At 47.4% G+C, this 21,304-nt stretch overlaps 5 protein-coding genes across 6 annotated transcripts in view; 4 read left to right on the top strand and 1 right to left on the bottom strand.

Moving 5' to 3' along the window:
- Positions 1-137: 137 nt before the first annotated feature.
- On the top strand, positions 138-5,769 carry LOC136191082 (tetratricopeptide repeat protein 17-like). Its single transcript, XM_065979379.1, has 17 exons — positions 138-249; positions 307-581; positions 685-910; positions 963-1,072; positions 1,123-1,270; positions 1,328-1,519; positions 1,574-2,910; positions 2,967-3,144; positions 3,206-3,289; positions 3,362-4,449; positions 4,501-4,612; positions 4,669-4,731; positions 4,825-4,902; positions 4,957-5,076; positions 5,134-5,220; positions 5,268-5,324; positions 5,380-5,769. The coding sequence occupies exons 1-17, from the start codon at positions 148-150 to the stop codon at positions 5,674-5,676; spliced, it is 4,554 nt and encodes a 1,517-aa protein (XP_065835451.1). The 5' UTR covers positions 138-147; the 3' UTR covers positions 5,677-5,769.
- Positions 5,770-5,898: 129 nt separating this feature from the next.
- On the top strand, positions 5,899-9,016 carry LOC136191088 (uncharacterized). 2 transcript variants are annotated; one of them, XM_065979386.1, is made up of 12 exons: positions 5,899-6,459; positions 6,507-6,655; positions 6,700-6,876; positions 6,924-7,041; positions 7,092-7,302; positions 7,359-7,400; positions 7,459-7,512; positions 7,565-7,606; positions 7,664-7,717; positions 7,767-7,829; positions 7,877-8,031; positions 8,084-9,016. In XM_065979386.1, the coding sequence occupies exons 1-12, from the start codon at positions 5,907-5,909 to the stop codon at positions 8,923-8,925; spliced, it is 2,460 nt and encodes an 819-aa protein (XP_065835458.1). In that variant the 5' UTR covers positions 5,899-5,906; the 3' UTR covers positions 8,926-9,016. The 2 variants fall into 2 exon arrangements, with proteins under 2 accessions (XP_065835458.1, XP_065835459.1); XM_065979387.1 differs by lacking the exons at positions 7,565-7,606; positions 7,664-7,717.
- Positions 9,017-9,504: 488 nt separating this feature from the next.
- LOC136191090 (uncharacterized) lies at positions 9,505-10,666 on the bottom strand. The gene is made up of 4 exons (XM_065979388.1): positions 10,488-10,666; positions 10,395-10,430; positions 10,101-10,238; positions 9,505-10,009 (listed from the first exon to the last, which is right to left on the bottom strand). The coding sequence occupies exons 1-4, from the start codon at positions 10,644-10,646 to the stop codon at positions 9,566-9,568; spliced, it is 777 nt and encodes a 258-aa protein (XP_065835460.1). The 5' UTR covers positions 10,647-10,666; the 3' UTR covers positions 9,505-9,565.
- A 2,968-nt stretch (positions 10,667-13,634) lies between these two features.
- On the top strand, positions 13,635-19,771 carry LOC136191117 (uncharacterized). Its single transcript, XM_065979416.1, has 11 exons — positions 13,635-14,028; positions 14,084-17,474; positions 17,528-17,679; positions 17,728-17,904; positions 17,956-18,073; positions 18,124-18,274; positions 18,325-18,393; positions 18,445-18,510; positions 18,559-18,600; positions 18,654-18,808; positions 18,855-19,771. Exons 2-11 carry the CDS (start codon positions 16,937-16,939, stop codon positions 19,694-19,696), a joined length of 2,310 nt encoding a protein of 769 aa, XP_065835488.1. The 5' UTR covers positions 13,635-14,028; positions 14,084-16,936; the 3' UTR covers positions 19,697-19,771.
- Positions 19,772-20,037: 266 nt separating this feature from the next.
- The window catches only part of LOC136191448 (uncharacterized), a 1,774-nt gene continuing 507 nt past the window's right edge, over positions 20,038-21,304 (top strand). The window contains exons 1-7 of the mRNA XM_065979772.1: positions 20,038-20,344; positions 20,401-20,485; positions 20,536-20,647; positions 20,919-20,996; positions 21,052-21,104; positions 21,165-21,218; positions 21,282-21,299. Of these exons, the coding sequence (XP_065835844.1) occupies positions 20,300-20,344; positions 20,401-20,485; positions 20,536-20,647; positions 20,919-20,996; positions 21,052-21,104; positions 21,165-21,218; positions 21,282-21,299 (445 nt within the window). The 5' untranslated portion in view covers positions 20,038-20,299. The remainder of the gene's footprint in view (positions 20,345-20,400; positions 20,486-20,535; positions 20,648-20,918; positions 20,997-21,051; positions 21,105-21,164; positions 21,219-21,281; positions 21,300-21,304) is intronic.

The raw sequence follows: 21,304 nt of genomic DNA, 5'->3' as shown, positions 1-21,304 counted from the left end.
GTGGCTTGCCACAAGAGGAAGCGCTAGACCCCATGTCCTCCGTCCGACGCTGTGAAGGCAACTGAATTGGCAAGCTCATCTGTTTCGCGGCGAAGGATCAAATTCCCGTAGAGTAAACGTAACGTGCTTTAGACCTTTTCAAACGGAATGAATGCTTTCTCTTTTATCGTCGCTTTTTCTACGCTTCTGCACGTTGCGCAGGCTGCAACGCACTGGAGAGTGACCGACGACGGTCGAATACGACAGCAGGTAAGCGGAGAATCGCGGCGAAACGTCGCGCGACGTCGCAACTCGCACAAAACGCAGACCGAAACGCTGTTTACGCTCAAACGTTCGCACGATCTCGTCGCCGTGATGCGTCACGAGGAAGAAGCGGACAATCTGACGTCGCTCCGAAGCGATCTTATCCGTCGCAAGAAGCAAATCGACTCGAAACAGCATCTCTACGAAGACGACGACGATGTGACGAGCGAGGAAGCGTTCCGACGCCGCGATCGCGAGTGCCTCCTCGCCGGAAAGCCCCTACACGACATCGATCTCTTCGTCAGCACCGTACTCCCTTTGGAAGTCAAAGGAATCAGGTGGGACCCCCTTCGGGGGAACTCGTAGTAATAGGGATTATTGTATAGTTTTATCACGTGTCTCCTAATTAGATTATTTATTTATTTATTTATTTATTTTTAGTACGATTCAGCATCTTGGGTCTGTGTCGTCATCGTCGTCGTCTAGGGAACCGGATTGCACGCGCGTTTCTCGACTGGATTTCAGCGTTCACGCTTATGAACATCTCGAAGGCGTTTCCAAACGCGCCTCGCTTCCCCACGCCCCCGAAATGGGTCTTCGAAGTGCTGTACCCGAGTCGAAGAACGTGGGCGAGTTTGCTAGTCGAATAGCAAGCGGTCTCAATAAGGCGAGACTTCTTCGTTTATTTGAATTAATTAAATAATTACATAACGATTTAGAATCGGACATCTTGGGTTTTGTATAATTTAGCCGCTTTTTATTGGAGAATTAAAGGTAACGGACGCATGGCTGTGGAATGCTTGAGAAGGGCATTGGAATACTCACCCAGGTATGGAACCTAAATCAATACATTAATGAGATTAATCTGTATCTGTGAAGGAAATACAAGGATGTTGCTCTGGTGAGTCTTGGCAACATATTGCATCGCGGTCAGCACTCCGACGACGCCGCCGTCGTCGTGGCAGCCGCCGTCGACGTTTCGCCGCAATTTCACGTCAGTCACTTCACACTGGGAAACATCTACGCAGTGAGTTAACTATTAAAAATCATATATTATTTATTATATTCTTTTTTTCTTGTACAGGTGACTAGTGATTATGATCAAGCGGCGCTTTGTTTCGAGCACACCACTCGCATATTCCCCGAATTCCGTTCGGCGCACCAGCGCCTCCACGCCGTGCGCTGTCAACGAAATCTCGAAAGGACGCTCGAAACGCAGCAACGGATCCTGGAAGACGCCCTAGAGGAACTCGAGTCCTATCAAAAGGATTTTGATGTAAGGGGGAAAAGTCTTTAGTACACTTGTCTTTATATGTCTCTCGTCCCTAAGGCTTTCCATGAGCGTCATCAGGCGTTCTTGGGTCGCATGGTCAGTCAAAGGGAGCACGATAAACAGAGCGAAGTCTACGCGCTATTCAAATCGACGAAAGCGAAGAAGTCTAAAGAAAAGACGTCAACGGAGACGAAATCGACGCTTTCTAAACGCGACGTCGACGACGTCAAACCGGTGAAGAAACCGTCGCCGGCGTTGTCGGCGGCGTCGAAAACGAAAGGAGAACGCGTTTCCGTTTCGAAAGATGACGACGTCATAACGGAGAACGACATCGTCAACGCAAAAGACGACGTTTCTAAGGAGACGGTGCCTAGCGACGACGAGGAATCGCCTAGCAACGCAGAAAAGTCGTCGCCTAGCAACGAAGAAAAGTCGTCGCCTAGCAACGGCGAGAAAACGCCGCCGCGTTTTCGTCTACGCGTTGTGAAGATGAACGAAAGCGACGACAATTCGCCGCGAACGATCAAAATCGAAGTCGCCGACGAAAACGGTCGTTTCCCTGGCAACGAAAAAACCCCGGATGAAGAAAGCGACAAACCGACGACGACGACGTCGGATTTCATCGAAGAATACGAGCTGACGATTCGTCCCGACGGCACCGTCGCCAACGACGACGAGGAAGAAGAAAAGAAAATCCCGGATGACGAAACCATATGGAATCACGTGGTCGGTCGAACGAAGACGGGCGGCGCGATACTCGACACGGGCGAAGTGCTGGAGAACAAGCACGCGCCGCGCATCGTCGTCGAATCGGCGACGGAGACGCTGTGCGAGAGCGAACGAGGCGGAAAAACCCGTACGTGTCTTCACACGCCCGAAGAAGAAAAGGTAGACTACGCGATGCGTTTGCGCATCGAGAAGCTCGAAGCGCCGCTCGGTCGCGCCGTCAATCGTCCGCTCAGTTTCGGCATGATATACGCGTCGAAACGTCGCACGTTGACGTTTATTGAAACGCGTAACGTGCGCTATCGGTTGCCAAGGAAACGGTTGTTAGACGATTTAGTCGCCATCTATCCGACTGTCGACTATATGCCGAATTTCGACGCGCGCCCGCGTCTCGCGCCCGTCTACGCGTCGCAGCGACGCGTGAACGAGTCGCGCGACGAGGCGCGACGGCGACGGCGACGCGTTCAGGAGCGCGTCGAGCGCGTGCCGGCGATGTTTCGCGTGCCCGACGGGGCGAAGTACGATCGGATCGAGGCGAAGTTGACGGTGCACTTGAGAACGGACGTGTTCGTGCCGACGCAGAAGGCGTGCGAGGAATATTTTCAGTATTTGCCGTCGATCGATGATTATCCGAGCGCCTATTTGCCTATTGAAGCGAGAGGGGGAAAGTAAGAGAGCAGAGGTCATAGGTAATAGTATATATATTTGTCTTTTTTTCTTATAGTTCAACTCGCGTGCTTAGTCTCGGTTTGTTGCCCGGTACCATGCATCACGCGCCGTGGACCGATCCCGTGTGCGTGGACTACGGCGACGATCCGTCTCCCCTGCACGCCTTCGATCATCTCATCGGAATACAGTATCGCGATCGACTGAGCTTTCTACCCGAACCCCAAATGAAACCAGTAAGATAATATGAAGTCTTTGTAGTGTAGAGATATAATACAGACGCTTCGTTTGTCTTAGATATTGACAGGCATGTTGGACGCCGATGCTCCACTGCAAGAAGTTGGACAACGAATTCGCACGGCCTTCGAAGAAGCAATAGCGGTAAGAAATTAAATTAGATATCGACATCACGTGATCACAAAATAATCTAATTAAAATTTTCTCTTTTCTTAGCGAAACGATACGAGCGATTTTTGGGTGCTCTTCAATCTCGCCGGACTCTTCTTTCGCGTCATCGGCAATCCGTATCACGCGATCGAGTGCTTGCGTCGCGCGCTTCACTACAGCCCCTACGAAACGAAAGACGTCGCTCTCGTTCAACTCGCCAACGTTCTCCGTCGCGTCGGTCACCTCTCCGACGCGGCGCGCGTCACCCAAGCGGCGCTCGCCATCCATCCCTTCGAGCCCCTAACCCACTTCACCCTCGCGACGATCTACGGCGCGAAGGGCCGTCGCAACGACGGCGGCGTGCACGCGAGTTTCTGCGTCGACATGATCCCGGATTTCCGGCTCGCACGTCGTCTCGTCCAGGCGCTCTTCTGCTCCGAACTCTTTCCGCACGACGAGAAACGTTGGCACGCGAAGCTGCGCGACGATCTGCGCAAGCGACAGGCGAGCGAAGGCAAAGAGCCGACCGGTCGACCCGAATTCGTCTGCACCATGTCGACGTGCGATATACCGCGATCGCCTATGACGAAGAGTTACGGTGCCGTAACGACGACGGCAACACCCGTCGCGCCGTACGATCTACCGGAGTTCGTCTACGCGACGAATCCGGCGATGAGACCGTATCAGATGCGATGGGAACGCGAGGATGCGCGTCGGCGCGAGGATGAGCGCGGTGTGACGCGAGTGCGCGCGCCCGCGCCAGACGAACCGGCGGTGCGAATTCTTCCCGAGGAAATTCTCCTTTTTCGCGATCCCAATGCGCCGGCCGCCGCCGACGTTCCGCCGCTGTCGATGCGCGGGCAACCGGCGCCGATGATTCTGTCCGCTTCGCCGCCGTACGTCGATCCCGGCGCGCCGTCCGATGCGAAACGACATTTGAATATTATTCGATGGGCTGTTAATGATTTTGCGCCCGTGCCCGTGAAGTCGGACGGGACGTTTAAGGTCGTCACGGTCGACGCGAAGCATCCGCACGCCGGGAAAGTTGTCGCCTATAAGATTTGGCCGTCGTTGACGTCGTGTTTGGAGTCGGATTTGGTTAATGTTAGGACGCCGTTGAGCACGTGGATTTCACCGGAAATGAAGGGGATCGAGTAAGGAGAGGAAAACCAAGGGGTAAATTTATTTATTTTTTTTCTTTGCAGCATTCGACGGTATATTGATTTTGAAGAGATGTTTAATACGGCGCGTCTGTGGCCAATGCCCATGTGCAAGTACGACGTTCCTAATAATCCGTACACAATGGATCATTTGCTTGTAAGTGAACGTTCAATTATGAAAAATCGGCGTCGATTTCTCTGTTTTTTTTATAGGGTATGCAGTATCGGCAACAGCTTCACGCTTATAACTATACGGCCGAAGTTGGATTGCTACCTGTAGGTAACAGTAGATACAGAGAGGTCTTGTACGTAGTTAAATAGATTGGCATTTTGACCTTTTTTCCACACCGTCTCTAAATCTCGCTTTAGGTTTTGAAGAGCATCAGTGGCTCCCAAGATGTGCGATTGGACGAGATTGCTATACGACTGGACATGGCTTTAGCTAAGGTAAGCTTTTATTCTATGTGGAGTGTGTTCTGTTCCACGTGTACTCGTCCTTAGAATGCCAGTAGCTGGATTATAGCCGATCTCGCTTCTTTGTACTGGCGAGTCTTAGGCAATGCGTCTCAAGCGATGCAGTGCCTTCGCGTTTCGCTCTACTTGGCACCGCGTCACTATAGAGTAAGTAGTAAATTGATTTAGATTAAAATTTTAAAATTTAAGGGTGACTGTTTTCAGCACTTTGCTTTGACTGGGTTGGCTAACATATTCATTAAAACGGGATTTTATGACGACGCGATCACGGTTCTACAATTATCTAACGAGGTACAAACAAAATAAAGAAAGTTACGTAATCAATAGTGGTCAAATAGATCGCACCGGAAGTCATCATGAATCATTTCCTAATGGCAAATGCCTTATCAATGATGGTACACCAATGTATAGTTCTGTGAGGGAGTCTCCTTTATTTTCTACGTTCTATAGGGTTATTATGAAGATGCTGTCCTCTATTACGAATCGGCTCTTCTTCATCAGCCTGATTTTCCGCCCGCTCAGTGCCGACTTCGAACGACGCGTTGCATGCTCATGTTGCGTTACACCATGCAGCTGAATCGCGATCTGATGAAGGGCGTCGTTGGCGTGAAGCGTACGAAGTCGCGCGGCGAGAAGATGAAGATCGTCGACAAGGCGGTCATTGATTGGCTAATGGAGGATAAGCCGTTTCCTTTGGAAAAGAAAGCTCTGTGCGTGTTTTCTGGCGGGAATGAGCGGTATTGTTAGATCTGGAAATGTCGTGTCTTTTTCAAGACGTTTTTCAAAGTAAAAGTATAGATGAGTTCGATCAATAATTAAGGAATAAATGAGTTAATTTAATACTACGCACATTAATGGGGAAAAATCTGTTGATTTGTTTAGCAAAGTATTTGGAGAAAAATAGAAAAATCAATAAGGAAAGTTGCAATCATAATGTTTTTCGTCACCGCGCACGCGCGTAATGATCGTTCTCAGAGATGGCGGAGTTTGTTTCAAGCGACTCGACTGGCAGTCAATCAGAAGAGAAAGAACCCGAAAAGCGAATTATCCATGAAAGCGCTTTGGTCGATGGTTGTCTCTATCTCTTCGGTGGCTGGAATGAATCAAAATACTTCAATCGCGATGCAATCTGGATTGTGAATGTACGCGTTGCGGCGTCGGAAAGAAAATGGCTCTGTCATTTGGCTCGTGGCCCAACGATTCCTCCACCTTGCATCGGAGCACGATGCGTCGTAATCGACAAGATGATCTACTCCTACGGGGGAGAGAAGAAAGGCGGAAGTTATCTTGGAATCGTTTATCGTCTCGATCCGATGAAAATGGAATGGATCGAAGTAGCCACGCCCGTCGGAGGAAAGAAACCGGCCCCACGCTCATTCTGCTGCTTCTGTGCCATTGGATCGAGAATGATCATGTATGGGGGAAAGAGCAACAAGATTTCTCAAGACCAACTCCAGTCTGGGGCAACTCAGAAAGGATTTTACAATAATGAGATCTATGAATTTCAATTTGAAGAGGGAAATGAAAGAGGTTTTTAACTAACTATCACGTATTTATCAAATTAAAATTTATCATAGAAATGTGGCTGGATTTGGAATTGAGTGGAACGAGACCTGCACCACTTCTTGCTGCTGCAATGGCTACAATTGACCAACATCGAGCATTTCTTCTTGGAATGGATAGAAGTAGTCAAAGTCACTCATTCATGTTGAATTTACAAAATAAAGTAGTTTGTAAATCAATAATGGCTAATACTAATATATTGGTTAGAGCTGGACAATAATTGATTTTGATGTGAACCCATCACCCAGATGGGGTCATACAATTTGTCAATTAGTGAAAGAAGGATTAGAAGAGAAATCACTTTGTCTTCTCGTCGGTGGTAGGAATATTAGTGCTTCTGAGTCTGTTTACGTTTTGGATATTGATGATAAGAAAGCGTATCAGGTTTTTCACAATGATATCCTCATTTTTTATTTACTGATTACTTTTAGATGGACGTCAGTCAACAATTTCAAAAGCTTTGTTATCACACATCTCACTGTGTGCAGAACGATGACAAGACTACAGAAGTTCTTGTTTATCATTGGGGTCTCAAATGTCTTCATCTTGGTATGGCTCATTAATATAAATAATCCGCATTGAATTAATCTCCAATTTAGATTCGAGAAACGAGTTATACATGAAAATCGAACGAGAACTACGTTCGTCAATGAAAGCAATAGAACGCCCGTCTCAAATTGGAAATCACGAAATGGAAAGAATTGAACGCGAGTTGCAACACCTTCGACGACAATGCGCTCAATTGGAGGAAGAAGTGGAGAGTTCTGCTGCAGAGAAGCGTCTTTGCGAAGAGCAGGCAGCTCAAATGAGGTTGAGAAGAGAAGGCGAAAGCGCAGAAATTTCATTCTACGTATCGTTCTTTTTAGGAGACAACTTGAGGCCCGTACAAACGAAATCTCCACAATACGGTTTCTGAATATGCTTCGATAATACGTCATAATTTGATTCAGTATCATGTTCTTGCAGAGAAGAGTTTGATCAAAATGAACGCCGTTTTGCAGAAGAAAATGCGTCTATCAGGTTTTTATTGATAATTATTATACATGTCAAAAATGTAATGTTCTTTTCTCAGGAGACAACTTGAGCAACGTACAAACGAAATCTCCACATTACGGTTTCTGAATATGCTTCAGTAATACGTAATTGATTGATTCAATATGATGTTCTTTAGAGAAGAGTTTGATCGAAACCAACGCCGTTTTGCAGAAGAAAATACGTCTATCAGGTTTTTATTGATAATTATTCTGCATCTCAAAATGTAATGTTCTTTTCAGGAGACAACTTGAGCAACGTACGCGAGAATTGGTATCAGCAACTGAAGCCCAAACTCAACTGAGGTACAATGCATTGTTCACGCCTTCTTATTTTGAATCTTTTAATTCAGAGAGGAAAATGCGGTTGCAGTGAGACGTTGTGAAACTCTTCAAGCATCTCACGAGGAAATGAAAAATAGCCTAGACCAATTTCTCGACGTTCTCAGCGTAAATCCGGATGACCTTCACGTGACCGAACAGAATCTCGGATCAGGAGCATTTGCCGGTAAAAATCAATAAAGGATATTTTTATTTGCTCTATAATCAATAACGGTTAGGCGTTTGCATTGGCCTATGGCGTGGAATGAGAGTAGCTGTGAAGAAATTCCACGAGATCATCACAAATCCTCGCAACCTGGAGCTATTCCGACGCGAAGTTCTCGTGTGCAGTCGACTCCACCACCCCAACATCATGACCATTTGCGGAGCGGTGATGGAAGAGGGTACCCCCTTCCAAATGGTCATGGAATTACTCGAAGGATCAGTGAGCGAAGTCATGAACGCCGCTCACGCCGCTTCCGGCGCATCAGTGGGCTCCTCCTATCTCACATTCTTCGAACAGCTCTCCATTGCAATGGACGTGACGTCAGCAATAGCCTATCTTCATCAAACGCGTCCTAAGGCGTACGTCCACGGCGACATACGTCCATCAAACGTTCTCGTGACGCGAGACATGAAAGCGAAAGTGGGCGACTTGGGAGCGGCTCACATCATCGAGAGTTCACTCTCCGTCGGTCCAATGAGTCTCGACTATCTCGCTGCAGAACGGATGCCACGTGCCGACGGAACGGCCATTCCTAACTCGTTGCCTAGCGACGTGTACAGTCTGGGCGTGGCATTAATTGAAATATTTACCGGGGCGCGTCCTATTCCTACGGAGAGGCAGACGCAATTGCTGTCTCTGGAAGCTCGTCCCAGTCTATTTCTGCTATGCTCTGAAATGATTGATCAAAACCCAGACAAGCGTCCGTCATCGCAGAACTGTTTTGACAGGCTTAACGCTGAAAGTGAACGCGTTTTAGGTATTCCTGGAGTTTTTACTGGTAAGCGATTTGTGAAAGGTCTCTTCAAGAGAGGCAATCACAGAGTCGTTTTATTTATGGGTCTTAACACCGTTTGATAACTTTCGTGTTTTTTATGTATTTTTTAGGCATTTTGTCGTGCGCTGACATGTGACGTCATTTTCGTGAGAACATCCCTGCGTCATCGTATGCACGCATGCGTAGAACACGAAGGACGAAATGACGGACTTGTCAATCCGAAAACGCCGTCGGAACCAGCTCCTTTGCCGCAGCATCTTCGATCAAGATAGCCGATCGCATCCGCTTCATATCCCGGAGAAGCTCAGCGAGTCAAGGTCGCGCGGAACGTCAGACGGTTAGTTTTCCACGAAAGGCGGCGCCTCTCCTCAGTCGCGTGGGCCCTCGACATAAGATTTACGGAAGAGAAGTCATACGATAGCACCCTATTTCCTTCTTGGGGCCCCCTTTCTTTTTCTCTTCGCATTGCGACCGTGCGACAGAGCCCAACGATATCCAAGAATCAAAGAAACATCGAAACCGTCCTCTAATAGTGAAATTTCGTGATGAGGCCCCTTTTCGTGCTGTCGCAGATCCATGTACTCTATGGTCTCCTCCCAGCAGAGAAGGCTTTGAAATCAAGTCCTCCTTCTCTTTAGGGACGTGTGCACGTGCCATCATTAAACATTATTGATTCTATAGACTATACGCACACGTACACGTCTAAGCATTCCGCATCAGTCAGACCTTGTTCGTTTTCAACGAAAATTCCATGTAGCCCAATTCATAATGTTCGTCTGCTTCGTCACGACACACGTGAAGCCAAAGGCCCGTGCTTAGCTTTAGCGTGTCAGCAAAAGCGTGAGCATACGGATACGGGTCTCCGGAAGACGCGAAACCGACTATTCCGTCGGATCTGATTTCGAAGCGCATTTCACGCCTGGAGGAGAAGGTATGGTCGACCTGTTGACCTCGATTCACTGGACATGTTGTGGCATCCGCCTCGTTATCCCATTTGACATGGACGACTACGTTCTGGTCGCCGTAAATGAAGCCGAAGCAGAAAGAAGTGTCGCACAGAGAAACAATAAGATCGTTTTCCACAGTAAGGCTTTTCATGAAGTAGAGCAAGCTAGCCGTCCAGTTCAGAGTGTCGTTCACTTGATTAGCAGGCACTAACTGAACCTAACGAACAAATTAATTAGTAGCCGAAATCCTTTTTGACAATCTTTTAATTAGGCATTTCAACATTAGATTAGGGACTGCATGTTCTTACCTCAAAGAGTTTGTCATGTCGTCGATTTCCGTTAGTCGTGTACTGCAAAGCCGTCGCTGTCGCTGTCGTTGGCTGGATGTAGAACTTCGCGTTGTCAAGCAGCCACTTGGGAGACATGAACAGATAAACGAGCTCTCCCTGAAAGAAAAAAGAAGATTCGTTATCGAACGCATACAGTATATAGTTTAGCTGAAATCCTCGTCCACTGGGGGCTCCTTTTGCGCCCTCGCTACCTGGCTCACCCTTGCTACCCTTGAATACCCCGTAATTAAATTCTTGGGATGTTTTTCTTGCCTCAGTAGATCCGGCCTCTCCTGTATCATCGCCTTTCTATATAAGAAGAGTTTGCATGATCAACTAACTGAAACTGAGAACTGTTCGCTATACCGAGCGTTCTGCGCAATCAAAATGTTCCCGGTAGTAGTCGACCGGCACGCAGACACTGGGTCCTGAACTTGAAGGTAGAGCGGGAGACTGGTAGTTACTCGCCGCGGAAAAGAAATTCTCAAGAAGCCAGAACCAAGCGCCGATCTTTAGTACAAACATTGTGCTCAAGCGTCCGCTTGTGCGTGGGTCACGTACTGCGCGTGCTTGGCGTCCGCCTGAATTTATACTGTATGCATAGTCACGCTCCACTCGTGTTTGCTTCTTGATTTTGCTCTCCCTGCTTATAATCGTTACAAGTGATGTGACTGAGAGAAGGCAAAGACAGCATTTTGACAACAAGAAAGCCCGACTTTCTCCTCGTGAGCCGGCCATGTGCCGACTGGTCCGGCGGATATTCCATTGACGTCATTATTACATCGTTTGTTATTTTGCAGCAACCACGGGGCTCTGCATACCGTCGACGCTGCTTAGCGGCTTCCTCGTTTTGCATGTCCTAATATAAAATTATTCGCAATCTTATAAACTGTTTAGGCGGCTGTCATTTTAGAACAACAAGCATTGTTCAATGAACCGAGTGAAAGTGTCGCACAAGGGGCCCCCATCCCACATAGATGCAGAAAGTACTCAATATTATCATTGAGTCAACGCACGTACAACTAACATATAGACTACGCACTACGCACACAAAGTCACGTCATCAGTCAGCTAGGCCTTGTTCGTTTTCAACGAAAATTCGATATGGCCGAATTCATAATCTTCGCTTGCACTGTCACGACACACTTGAAGCCAAAGGCCCGTTCTTGGCTTTAGCTGGCCATCAAAAGCGTGAGCATACGGATAAGGGTCTCCGGAAGACGCAAAACCGACTGTTCTGTCGGATCTGATTTCAAAGCGCATTTCACGCCTGGAAGAGAAGGTATGGCCGACAGCGTTGCCGGTAAAGTCACTTGCTGCCGCTGGACATTTGGCGGCATTTGCCTCGTGAGCCCACTTGAAACGGGCGACTCGGTCGTTGTCGTAGAAAATGAAACCGAAGCATAGAGAAGCGTCGCAAAGCGAAACCATTAGATCGCTGTCCGAAGTAAGACTTTTCATAAAGTAGAGCAACTTAGCTGTGTAGTCCAGACTGCTACTCACTTGATAGGCAGCCAAGAGCTCAACCTGATGAATAAATTGATTAATTAATAGCCAAAATCCTCTCATCAATTATTCAAACTAGAAGAAAACGCGAGAGCGAAAAAATGTGCGTGTACGTGTGCGCGTAGAGAATGTGACACCACTTTGGTGGACAATTTTTTATACACCATCATTCAGCATTTCAACTTTTTTGAACGTTATATAGACAGAATGGTTTTATTCCGGGATGCGTGTTCTTACCTCAAAGAGTTTATCCTTTACTCCGCCGCTAGCCGTGTACCGCAAAGCTGCCTCTGTCACTGTCGTTGGATGAATGTAGAATCTCGCATTGTCGTCCAGCCAGTTAGGAGACATGAAGAGATAGACTAGCTCTCCCTGAAAAAAATAAATAAAAAGAAATCTTTCAAATGCATATATCTGAAATTTGTCTCGATCGTCTTTCCTGGCCACCAGGAGCTCCTTTTGCGCCCTTGCTGCCCTGTGGAATTCACGGCTGGAAGAGAACATCTTATTTAGAGCGCGTTTTCCTTGCCTTAGATCCGGTAGATCCGGTAGATCCGGTAGATCCCTTATTGCCTTTCTATAAATTCGAATAGAAATAAATCTTTCCAACACATAGCTGAAATTTGTCTCGTCTTTCCTGATCACTAGGAGCTCCTTTTTCGCCCTTGCTGCCCTATGGAATTCACGGCTGGAAGAGAACATCTTATTTAGAGCGCGCGTTTTCCTTGCCTTAAATCCGGTAGATCCGGTAGATCCCCTATCGCCTTTCTATAAATTCAAATAAAAATAAATCTTCCCGACACATAGCTTCGTCTCGTCTTTCCTGGCCACCAGGATCTCCCTTGCTGCCCTGTAGAATTCACGGCTGGAAGAGAACATCTAAATATTTAGAGCGCGTTTTCCTTGCCTTATATCCGGTAGATCCTATCTGGCCTTTCTATAAAAATAAATCTTCTAAACGCATATAGCTGAAATTCGTTTCGTCTTTCCTGGCCATCAGGATCTCCTTTTGTGCCCTTGCTGCCTTGCTCACCTTTGCTGCCCTGTAGGAGTTCACGGCTGGAAGGAAGCATCTAAATATTTAGAGAGCGTTCTTCTTGCCTTAGATCCGGTAGATCCGGTAGATCCCTTATTGCCTTTCTATAAATTCAGATAAAAATCTTCCCGACACATAGCTAAAATTCGTCTTGTCTTTCCTCATCACTAGGAGCTCCTTTTTCGCCCTTGCTGCCTGAATCACCCTTGCTACCCTATGAAATTCACAGCTGGAAGAGAACACATAAATATGTAGAGAGCGTTTTTCTTGCCTTAGGTCCAGTCTCTCCTGTATCGCCTTTCTATAGAACTAAGCGATTGACTATATATAAAACCAAAAAGTGTGCGACGCTTTACAAAGCGTTCTCCGGAATCGAAATTTTTCCGATAGTAGTCGATCGGCACACAGACGGCGGGGCCTGAACTGGAAAGAACTTGATGAACGGAAGAGGGACATTTTTCCGCCGCGGAAAAGAAGTTTCCAAGAAGAAAGAAGCAAGAGGAGACGGCTAGCACAAACATTGTATTCTCGGCAGACGCTTAGCGGAAACTAGTTGGAAAGCTTTCTTTACTGCGCGTGCGCGTGTGACAGCGAATCGAAACCGTACACGTTTCTAGTATTTCTAATTATATCTACGGTCGACTGCATTAAAGGTGGACTCAACGTCATCGTGACGTTATTTCCGCAACGATGACGTCACCGTATCTCACTGCATGATCTCCAGCTATGATCTCCACGGACTTTCGCACCTGACCAGCCGGCTAGTCGTTCGTCACCTCAGAACTGTTTTGACAGTGTTCTAGCGCTATTACAGAATGTTTTACAGGGAAACGTATTTTTGAAGTCGTACACACTTTTTACGGGTCTTAATTAATACCGCTTTTATACTGTTATTTGTATTTTTGTAAGCATCTTGTTGTGCGCTGACATGTGACGTCATTTTTTCCTTTAGGTCATCGCATCTGCGCGTGCGTAGACTACCAAGATGAAAGGGCGTCGTCGACGGACCGTCAATCCGAAACGCCGTCGGAACGAGCTACTTTGTCGAAGCATCTTCGATCAAGATAGCCTATCGCATCCATTCTATTGTTCGGAGACGCTCAGCGAGTCCAGGTCGCCAGACGATCGATTTTTCAAACGAAAGTCGCCCTTCTACACATAAAGAAAAAGATCTACGGAAGAGTTCATACTAACTGGGGATGATAACACCTTCTCCCTCTTGGGGGGGCCCCCCTCTTTCCTTCTCACCTACGCATATCTGCAGTCTGGCTCAACGATATCCAGGAATCAAAGAAACATTAGAATCGTCTTCTAATAGTGAATACGCTCAGAGAGGGCCCTTTTCCGTGCGCATACGTCTTGGCAGTAATATTCTCCTCCAGCAGAAACATAGATCAGATACAAGCCCCTTTCCCTTTAGGCCGTGCACCTCATCCCACATCTATGCAAGAAAGTTTTTAGTCTACGCACATGAGCATCTATATCAGTCAGACCTTGTTCGTTTTCAACGAAAATTCCATATAGCCTAATTCATAAAAGAAAATGAAACCGCAGCAGAGAGAAGTGTCACATGCACAAGGGCCCCCATCCCACATAGATGCAGCTAGTACTCAATATTACCATTGAGTCAATGCACGTACAAGTAACATATAGACTACGCACGCAAAGTCACGTCAAAGCATCCGCATCAGTCAGACCTTAAAAATTGTTCGTTTCAACGAAAATTCCATATAGCCGAATTCGTAATCTTCGCTTCCACTGTCACGACACACTTGAAGCCAAAGGCCCGTGCTTGGCTTTAGCCGGCCATCGAAAGCGTGAGCGTACGGATAAGGGTGTCCGGAAGACGCAAAACCGACTGTTCTGTCGGATCTGATTTCAAAGCGCATTTCACGCCTGGAAGAGAAGGTATGGACGACAGCGTTGCCGAATGCTGCCGTTGGACATTTGGCGGCGTTTGCGTCGTGAGCCCAATTGAAACGGGCGACTCGGTCGTTGTCGTAGAAAATGAAACCGACGCATAGAGAAGCGTCGCAAAGCGAAACCATTAGATCGTTGTCCGAAGTAAGACTTTTCATGAAGTAGAGCAACTTAGCTGTGTAGTCCAGACTGCTACTCACTTGATTGGCAGCCAAGAGCTCGACCTGGTGAATAAATTGATTAATTAATTAATTAACCAAAATCCTCTCATCAATTATTCAAACTGAAAGAAAACGCGAGCGCGAAAAATGTGCGTGTACGTGTGCGCGTAGAGAATATGTAACACCACTTCGGACAAATTTTTTATACATTATCATTCAGACAGAATGGCTTTATTTCGGGATGCGTGTTCTTACCTCAAAGAGTTTATCCTTTAGTCCGCCGCTAGCCGTGTACCGCAAAGCTGCATCTGTCGCTGTCGTTGGCTGAATGTAGAACCTCGCATCGTTGTGCAGCCAGTTAGGAGACATGAAGAGATAGACAAGGTCTCCCTGAAAAAGAAAGTCACATGAAATGAAATCTTCCAAATGAAATTCGTCTCGTCTTTCCTGATCACTAGGAGCTCCTTTTTCGCCCTTGCTGCCCTGTGGAATTCACGGCTGGAAGAGAACATCTTATTTAGAGCGCGTTTTCCTTGCCTTAGATCCGGTAGATCCGGTAGATCCCCTATCGCCTTTCTATAAATTCAGATAAAAGTAAATTTTCCCTACACAGCTGAAATTCGTCTTGTCTTTCCTGATCAATATTATCTCCTTTTTCGCCCTTGCTGCCCTGTGGAATTCACGGCTAGAAGAGAACATCTTATTTGGAGCGCGTTTTCCTTGCCTTAGGTCCTTTAGATCCGGTATATCCCGTTGCGCCGTTCTATAAATTCAAAAAAAATATATCTTCTCGACACATAGCTTCGTCTCGTCTTTCCTGGCCATCAAGCTCTCCCTTGCTGCCCTGTAGGAATTCACGGCTGGAAGAGAACATCTAAATATTTATAGAGCGTGTCTTCCTTGCCTTAGATCCGGTATATCCTTTCTCGCCTTTCTATAAATACGAATCTTCTAAACGCATATAGCTGAAATTCGTTTCGTCTTTCCTGGCCACCAGGATCTCCTTTTGTGCCCTTTCTGCCTTGCTCACCTTTGCTACCCTGTGGAGTTCACGGCTGGAAGGGAGCATCTAAATATTTAGAGCGCATTTTCCTTGCCTTAGATCCGGTAGATCCGGTAGATCCCCTATCGCCTTTCTATAAATTCAGATAAAAATAAATCTTCCCGACACATAGCTAAAATTCGTCTTGTCTTTCCTCGTCACCGGGAGCTCCTTTTTCGCCCTTGCTGCCTGAATCACCCTTGCTGCCCTGTGAAATTCACAGCTGGAAGAGAACATATAAATATTTAGAGAGCGTTTTTCTTGCCTTAGATCCAGTCTCTCCTGTGTCGCCTTTCTATAGAACTAAGCGATTGACTGTATATATAAAACCAAAAAGTGTGCGGCGCTATACAAAGCTTTCTGCGGAATCGAAATTTTTCCGATAGTACTCGGTCCGCATACAGACGGCGGGGCCTGAACTGGAAAGAACTTGATGAACGGAAGAGTGACATTTTTCCGCCGCGGAAAAGAAGTTTCCAAGAAGAAAGAAGCAAGAGAAGACGGCTAGCACAAACATTGTATTCTCGGCAGACGCTTAGCGGAAACTAGTTGGAAAGCTTTCTTCACTGCGCGTGCGCGTGTGACAGCGAATCGAAACCGTACACGTTTCTAGTATTTCTAATTATATCTACGGTCGACTGCATAAAAGACGGACTCTGCCGACTAGTCGTTCGTCACCTCAGAACTGTTTTGAAAGCGCCATCATCTCTATCTTTTCGGCGGCTGGAGCGTAACTGCTCGCAGACACTTCGTTCGCAACGAAATTTGGACGATGAACGTTCGCGTTGCGCCGTCTCCAAAGAGATGGACCCGTCGTTTGGCCGGAGGCCGGGCGATTCCGCCGGCGTGCGACGGAGCGCGATGCGTCGTCGTCGACGAGATGATCTACTCATTATGGCTTCTGATCGAGGTCGTTTGCGTTTTAGATATAGACATCTATTTTTAGATAAACGTCGGTCAGGAATTCGCTAACACCATGTTTGGCACGTCTCTCACTGCATGCAGAATTAACGAAGACAAGACTACGGACGTTCTAGTCTATGAAATTGAATTATTTTCTGTATTAACTTTTGTTAATCACGTGACTATATACTGACGTCATTGCTGCAGAAACCTTCTTCACTGTGCATGCGTATTGAGAGCAAAAAAAATGGCAGTGTTTGCGGGAGTGGCAAAGATAGTAGCAACGTTCCGACCCGAACCGGAGCCGGCGAAGCGCCGCTTCCACGAGAGCGCATTGGTCGACGGTCATCTCTACGTCTTCGGCGGCGTGGCTCAGTCGAAATTCGTCGCTCGCAACGAAATCTGGATTTTGTCGCGATCGCGAAAATGGCTCCGACGTTCGACTCGCGGCCGAACGATTCCTCCGCCGTGCAAAGGAGCGCAGTGCGTCGCAATCGACGGCATGATCTACTCGTACGGCGGAGAAACGGAAAACGGGCGTTACCTGGGTAACGTTTATCGTCTTGATCCTCGAACGATGAAGTGGATCGAAGTGGCCACGCCCATCGTCGGACCGACCGCACGTGCCTACTGCTGCTTGTGCGTCATCGGATCGAGATTGATTATGTTTGGGGGCGAGAGCGAGACGATTCCTCCCGATCGACTTCAGTGCGGAGCGACTCAGGACGTGGACGGGTGGAGCGACGAAATCTATGAATTCGAATTTATGAACGATCGCCAGGAAGGCGAGTGGATAAATTGAAATAATTGATTTATATGTGAAGTTTTAAGTGCACAGGATTTTGGTCGGCTTTGGAGCTCGGCGGACGTAGGCCGAGTTCGCGTCACGCTGCCATGGCAACAATCGACCGACATCGAGCGTTTCTTTTTGGAGCTAGCACGGACTTCATTCTCAGTGGCGAATCGTTTGTAATCGATTTACAAAATAAAGTAATTATTTAAGACTTTAATAATAATAATTAAATAATTAATTTTTAGTGCTGGACGGTCATTGATTTCGATGTGACCCTATCGCTGAGGCGATGTCATACGATTTGTCGATTGTCGAAAGGAGAATTCGAAGAGAAATCGCTTTGTCTTCTCATCGGCGGTCAGTCGATCCTCGCTTCTGAGTCCGTTTACTTATTAGACATTGATGATCGCAAAGTGTGGCCGGTTCGTCATAGTGATAGAGTCATCCGCGTGTCTTTGATTGTTTAATTATAGATGGGTAGTCGTGGTTTGCGCAACGTTTCCCATGCCACGTCTCATTGCGTACAAAATGAAGATGAGACGACAGACGTGCTTGTCTATCATGAGATCGGTCTCGAAATTCTTCATCTCGGTATTAATTAATTAAGTGGAATTTTATTTTTAATTTATTAATTAATTAAGATTCGCGCAACGAGTCTTATATGAAAATTGAACAGGAGCTGCTTTCGTCTCCGCTGATCGAACGTCAGAAAATGGAAATAGTCCAACGCGAATTGGAACGTCTTCGACGCGAATGCGTTCGATTGAAGAGAGAAAACGTCAACGGCGCAACGTAATTAAAATAAATAAATAATTGACTAATTAATTATATCAATATTTCAGAGCCACTTCTGCTGAAACCACGTGCGCTGAAGACAGGCGTCGTTGCGAAGAGCAGATCGCTCAAATGAGGTCCAAGCCATTATAATATTAATTAAAGTATTTGGCTTTACCTTTGTGCAGACGTGAAATGGATCGAGAAAGGGCAGACAGTCAACGTCATTTTGAAGAAGAAAGATCATCATTTAGGTTATTGATAAAATATTTTTATTTGTCTATTAGTGTCGTTTTTTTTAGGCGACAACTCGATCAACGTTCAAATGAAATTTCCCTACTTAGGTATCCGATAATTACAATTAATTGATCTTTTCATTAATTAAATGTCGCTTTAGAGAAGAGAATGCGGTTGCATTGAGACGCTACCAAAACCTCGAAGCGTCTCGCGAAGAAATAAAAAATCGCCTCGACGCATTTCTCGACGTTCTCACCATTGATCCAGACGAAATTCACGTGACCGAACAGAGTCTCGGATCGGGAGCATTTGCAGGTACAGATTGACAAGGAAAAAGAAATGTATTGATTTATATCGTTAGGCGTTTGCATTGGCCTTTGGCGTGGAATGAGGGTAGCGGTAAAGAAATTTCACGAGGTCATCACAAATCCTCGCAACTTGCCGCTATTTCGACGCGAAGTTCTCGTGTGCAGTCGACTCCACCACCCCAACATCATGACCATTTGCGGAGCGGTGATGCGAGAGGACGTCGCCTTCCAAATGGTTATGGAATTGCTTGAAGGATCGGTGAGCGAAGTCATGAACGCCGCTCACACGGCTTCCAGCGCATCAGTAGGCTCCTCCTATTTGACGTTCTATGAGCAGCTGTCTATTGCTTTGGACGTGACGTCAGCAATAGCCTATCTTCATCAAACGCATCCCAAGCCGTACGTCCACGGTGACATACGTCCATCGAATGTTCTCGTGACGCGAGACATGAAAGCGAAAGTGGGCGACTTGGGAGCGGCTCACATCATCGAGAGTTCGCTTTCCGCCGGTCCGATGAGTCCCGACTATCTCGCTCCGGAGCGGATGCCACGTGACGACGGAACGGCTATTCGCAATACGTTGCCTAGCGACGTGTACAGTCTGGGCGTGTCATTGATTGAAATATTCACCGGGGCGCGTCCAATTCCTGAGGAGAGGCGGACGCAATTGGATGCCTTGGCTAATCGTCCGAAATTATTTCTGCTATGCTCTGAAATGATTCATCAAGACCCAGACAAACGTCCGTCATCACAGGACTGTTTCGGCACATTGAAAGGGGAAATCGAATTCATTCTCTCGACTCCAGGATACTTCACAGTGAAGCGTTTGGTGAAGGGGCTCTTCGAAAGAAATGCTCACAGAGTCGTACTGAGTCTCGGTGTACTCGCCACTTGACTTTACAGTATTCACTATTGATTCTTGATCACGTGATTCAATACTTGTTGGTTGTTTAGCTAATAATAACTGTTTAGCTATCCCTAGGCGTGCGTGCGTTGTCCTCGCGTGACTTTTACTCGATGCCCGTATTCTCGTGACTACATACTAATCACGAGACTCTTGCGAAAGTCATCATTTTCCCAGACTTGGAGACGTCGCCGAGATCAGATCGAGCCTCATCTCTAGCAAGAACAGCCAATATACACCCTACGCATCCTGCACAGCAACGATTTTCGATCAAAGAAACTCGATGACACAAGCGAACGCCAAGGTACAGGAAAAAATCGCGATCCCAGCACGAAATCGTCGGCAGCGCGAGCGAAAGAGCTAATTACCGTCGTTCGCGCTCGCCATCGAGCACAAAAGAGCGGCGATAGCGCGAAAATAAGCCGCCTACGCCGATCTTGTTCAACCCCGTTTGATCTCGCTCTGATCTCGTGCCCAGCGAACGTCATTGCGGTTGTAGTAAAAGTGTCGAAGATACGCGAGCCTGTTACTCGTAACGCGTTCGAATTAGAAAGCGAAGTAGAGTGGGAGCACGTTGTTCTTTTATTTCTCTATATGGGGGAGTTCGTCGCGCGACGTGGCCTCGCTCCTCCTAAGAAAGTGGGAGGAGTTCGCGTGCGTACTCCCCGGCCTTTTGACTGGATTCGTTTTCGTAGGTCTCCAGCGAGATATCGGCGCTCTTGGAAACGCCGGACTACGCGGAGATATTCGGCGCGCTCGTTTCGCGCACCGTCTCGTGCGGTAAGAAAGAACGCAGAGATAGCTTCAGTCATAGATTTTTTCCCCAAAAGATGCGATCGTCGCGTGGGCGAAGGTCAACGCGTCCGACTTATCTACTCGCTGCGACGACGATCTCGACGCGTATCTTCGCCGGGAAGAGGCGGCGACGAGAGAACGCATAAGGTGAGCGTTTTCATTCATGCCCGGCATTTGCGACGGGCGCCGTTCAGTCACTCGGCGTAGTTTCGGTCATCGCAAAAGGCGATGACTGAAAGCGCCGGCGGTCTTTCAGTCAACGTCGACGAGTCGAACGATGACTGAAAGTGCCGACAGATTGTCGCCGAACGGGCTTGAATGCGCTTTCCGGGTCGTAGCGACGCTCGGTTCGCCGCCATTCAGTCACGAATCGGCGAGGGGACTCGAGTCGAGGGGACTTATTATCTTTATTTCTCAGGGCGTACGCCGAACAGCAGGAAGCGTTGCTCAAGCTTCGCAAATCCCAAGTCGCTCGAACGAAAGCCGTTCTCACTCGGTAATAACGACCCATCCACCGATACTTCCTCTCGACCGACACGCTCTGTTATTAGATTAGCGGGAGAAATCGCCAGCGGATCCTACGAGACGGAATCCACGACAGACGGTATAAAATGCGACGGGTTTTCTTGAAGCGGGGCCACAATCGAGTTTGCATTGTCCGTAGATCGACGAAACGGCGGCGCGGACGAGGTGAGCTCATCTGCGGCAGATGACGAAGGTACGTGCATGCAAGGGGGAGGAGAATCAAAACAACAATAAATCTCCGCACGCTTTACAATAGACCTATTCGAATTCGACGGCTTC

This window comes from Oscarella lobularis, chromosome 9 (assembly GCF_947507565.1).
Source record: "Oscarella lobularis chromosome 9, ooOscLobu1.1, whole genome shotgun sequence".
Classification (NCBI taxonomy): Eukaryota; Metazoa; Porifera; class Homoscleromorpha; order Homosclerophorida; family Oscarellidae; genus Oscarella; species Oscarella lobularis.
The sequence above is the reverse complement of the archived record's forward strand: the minus strand, read 5'-3'. Positions and strand labels throughout refer to the sequence as shown.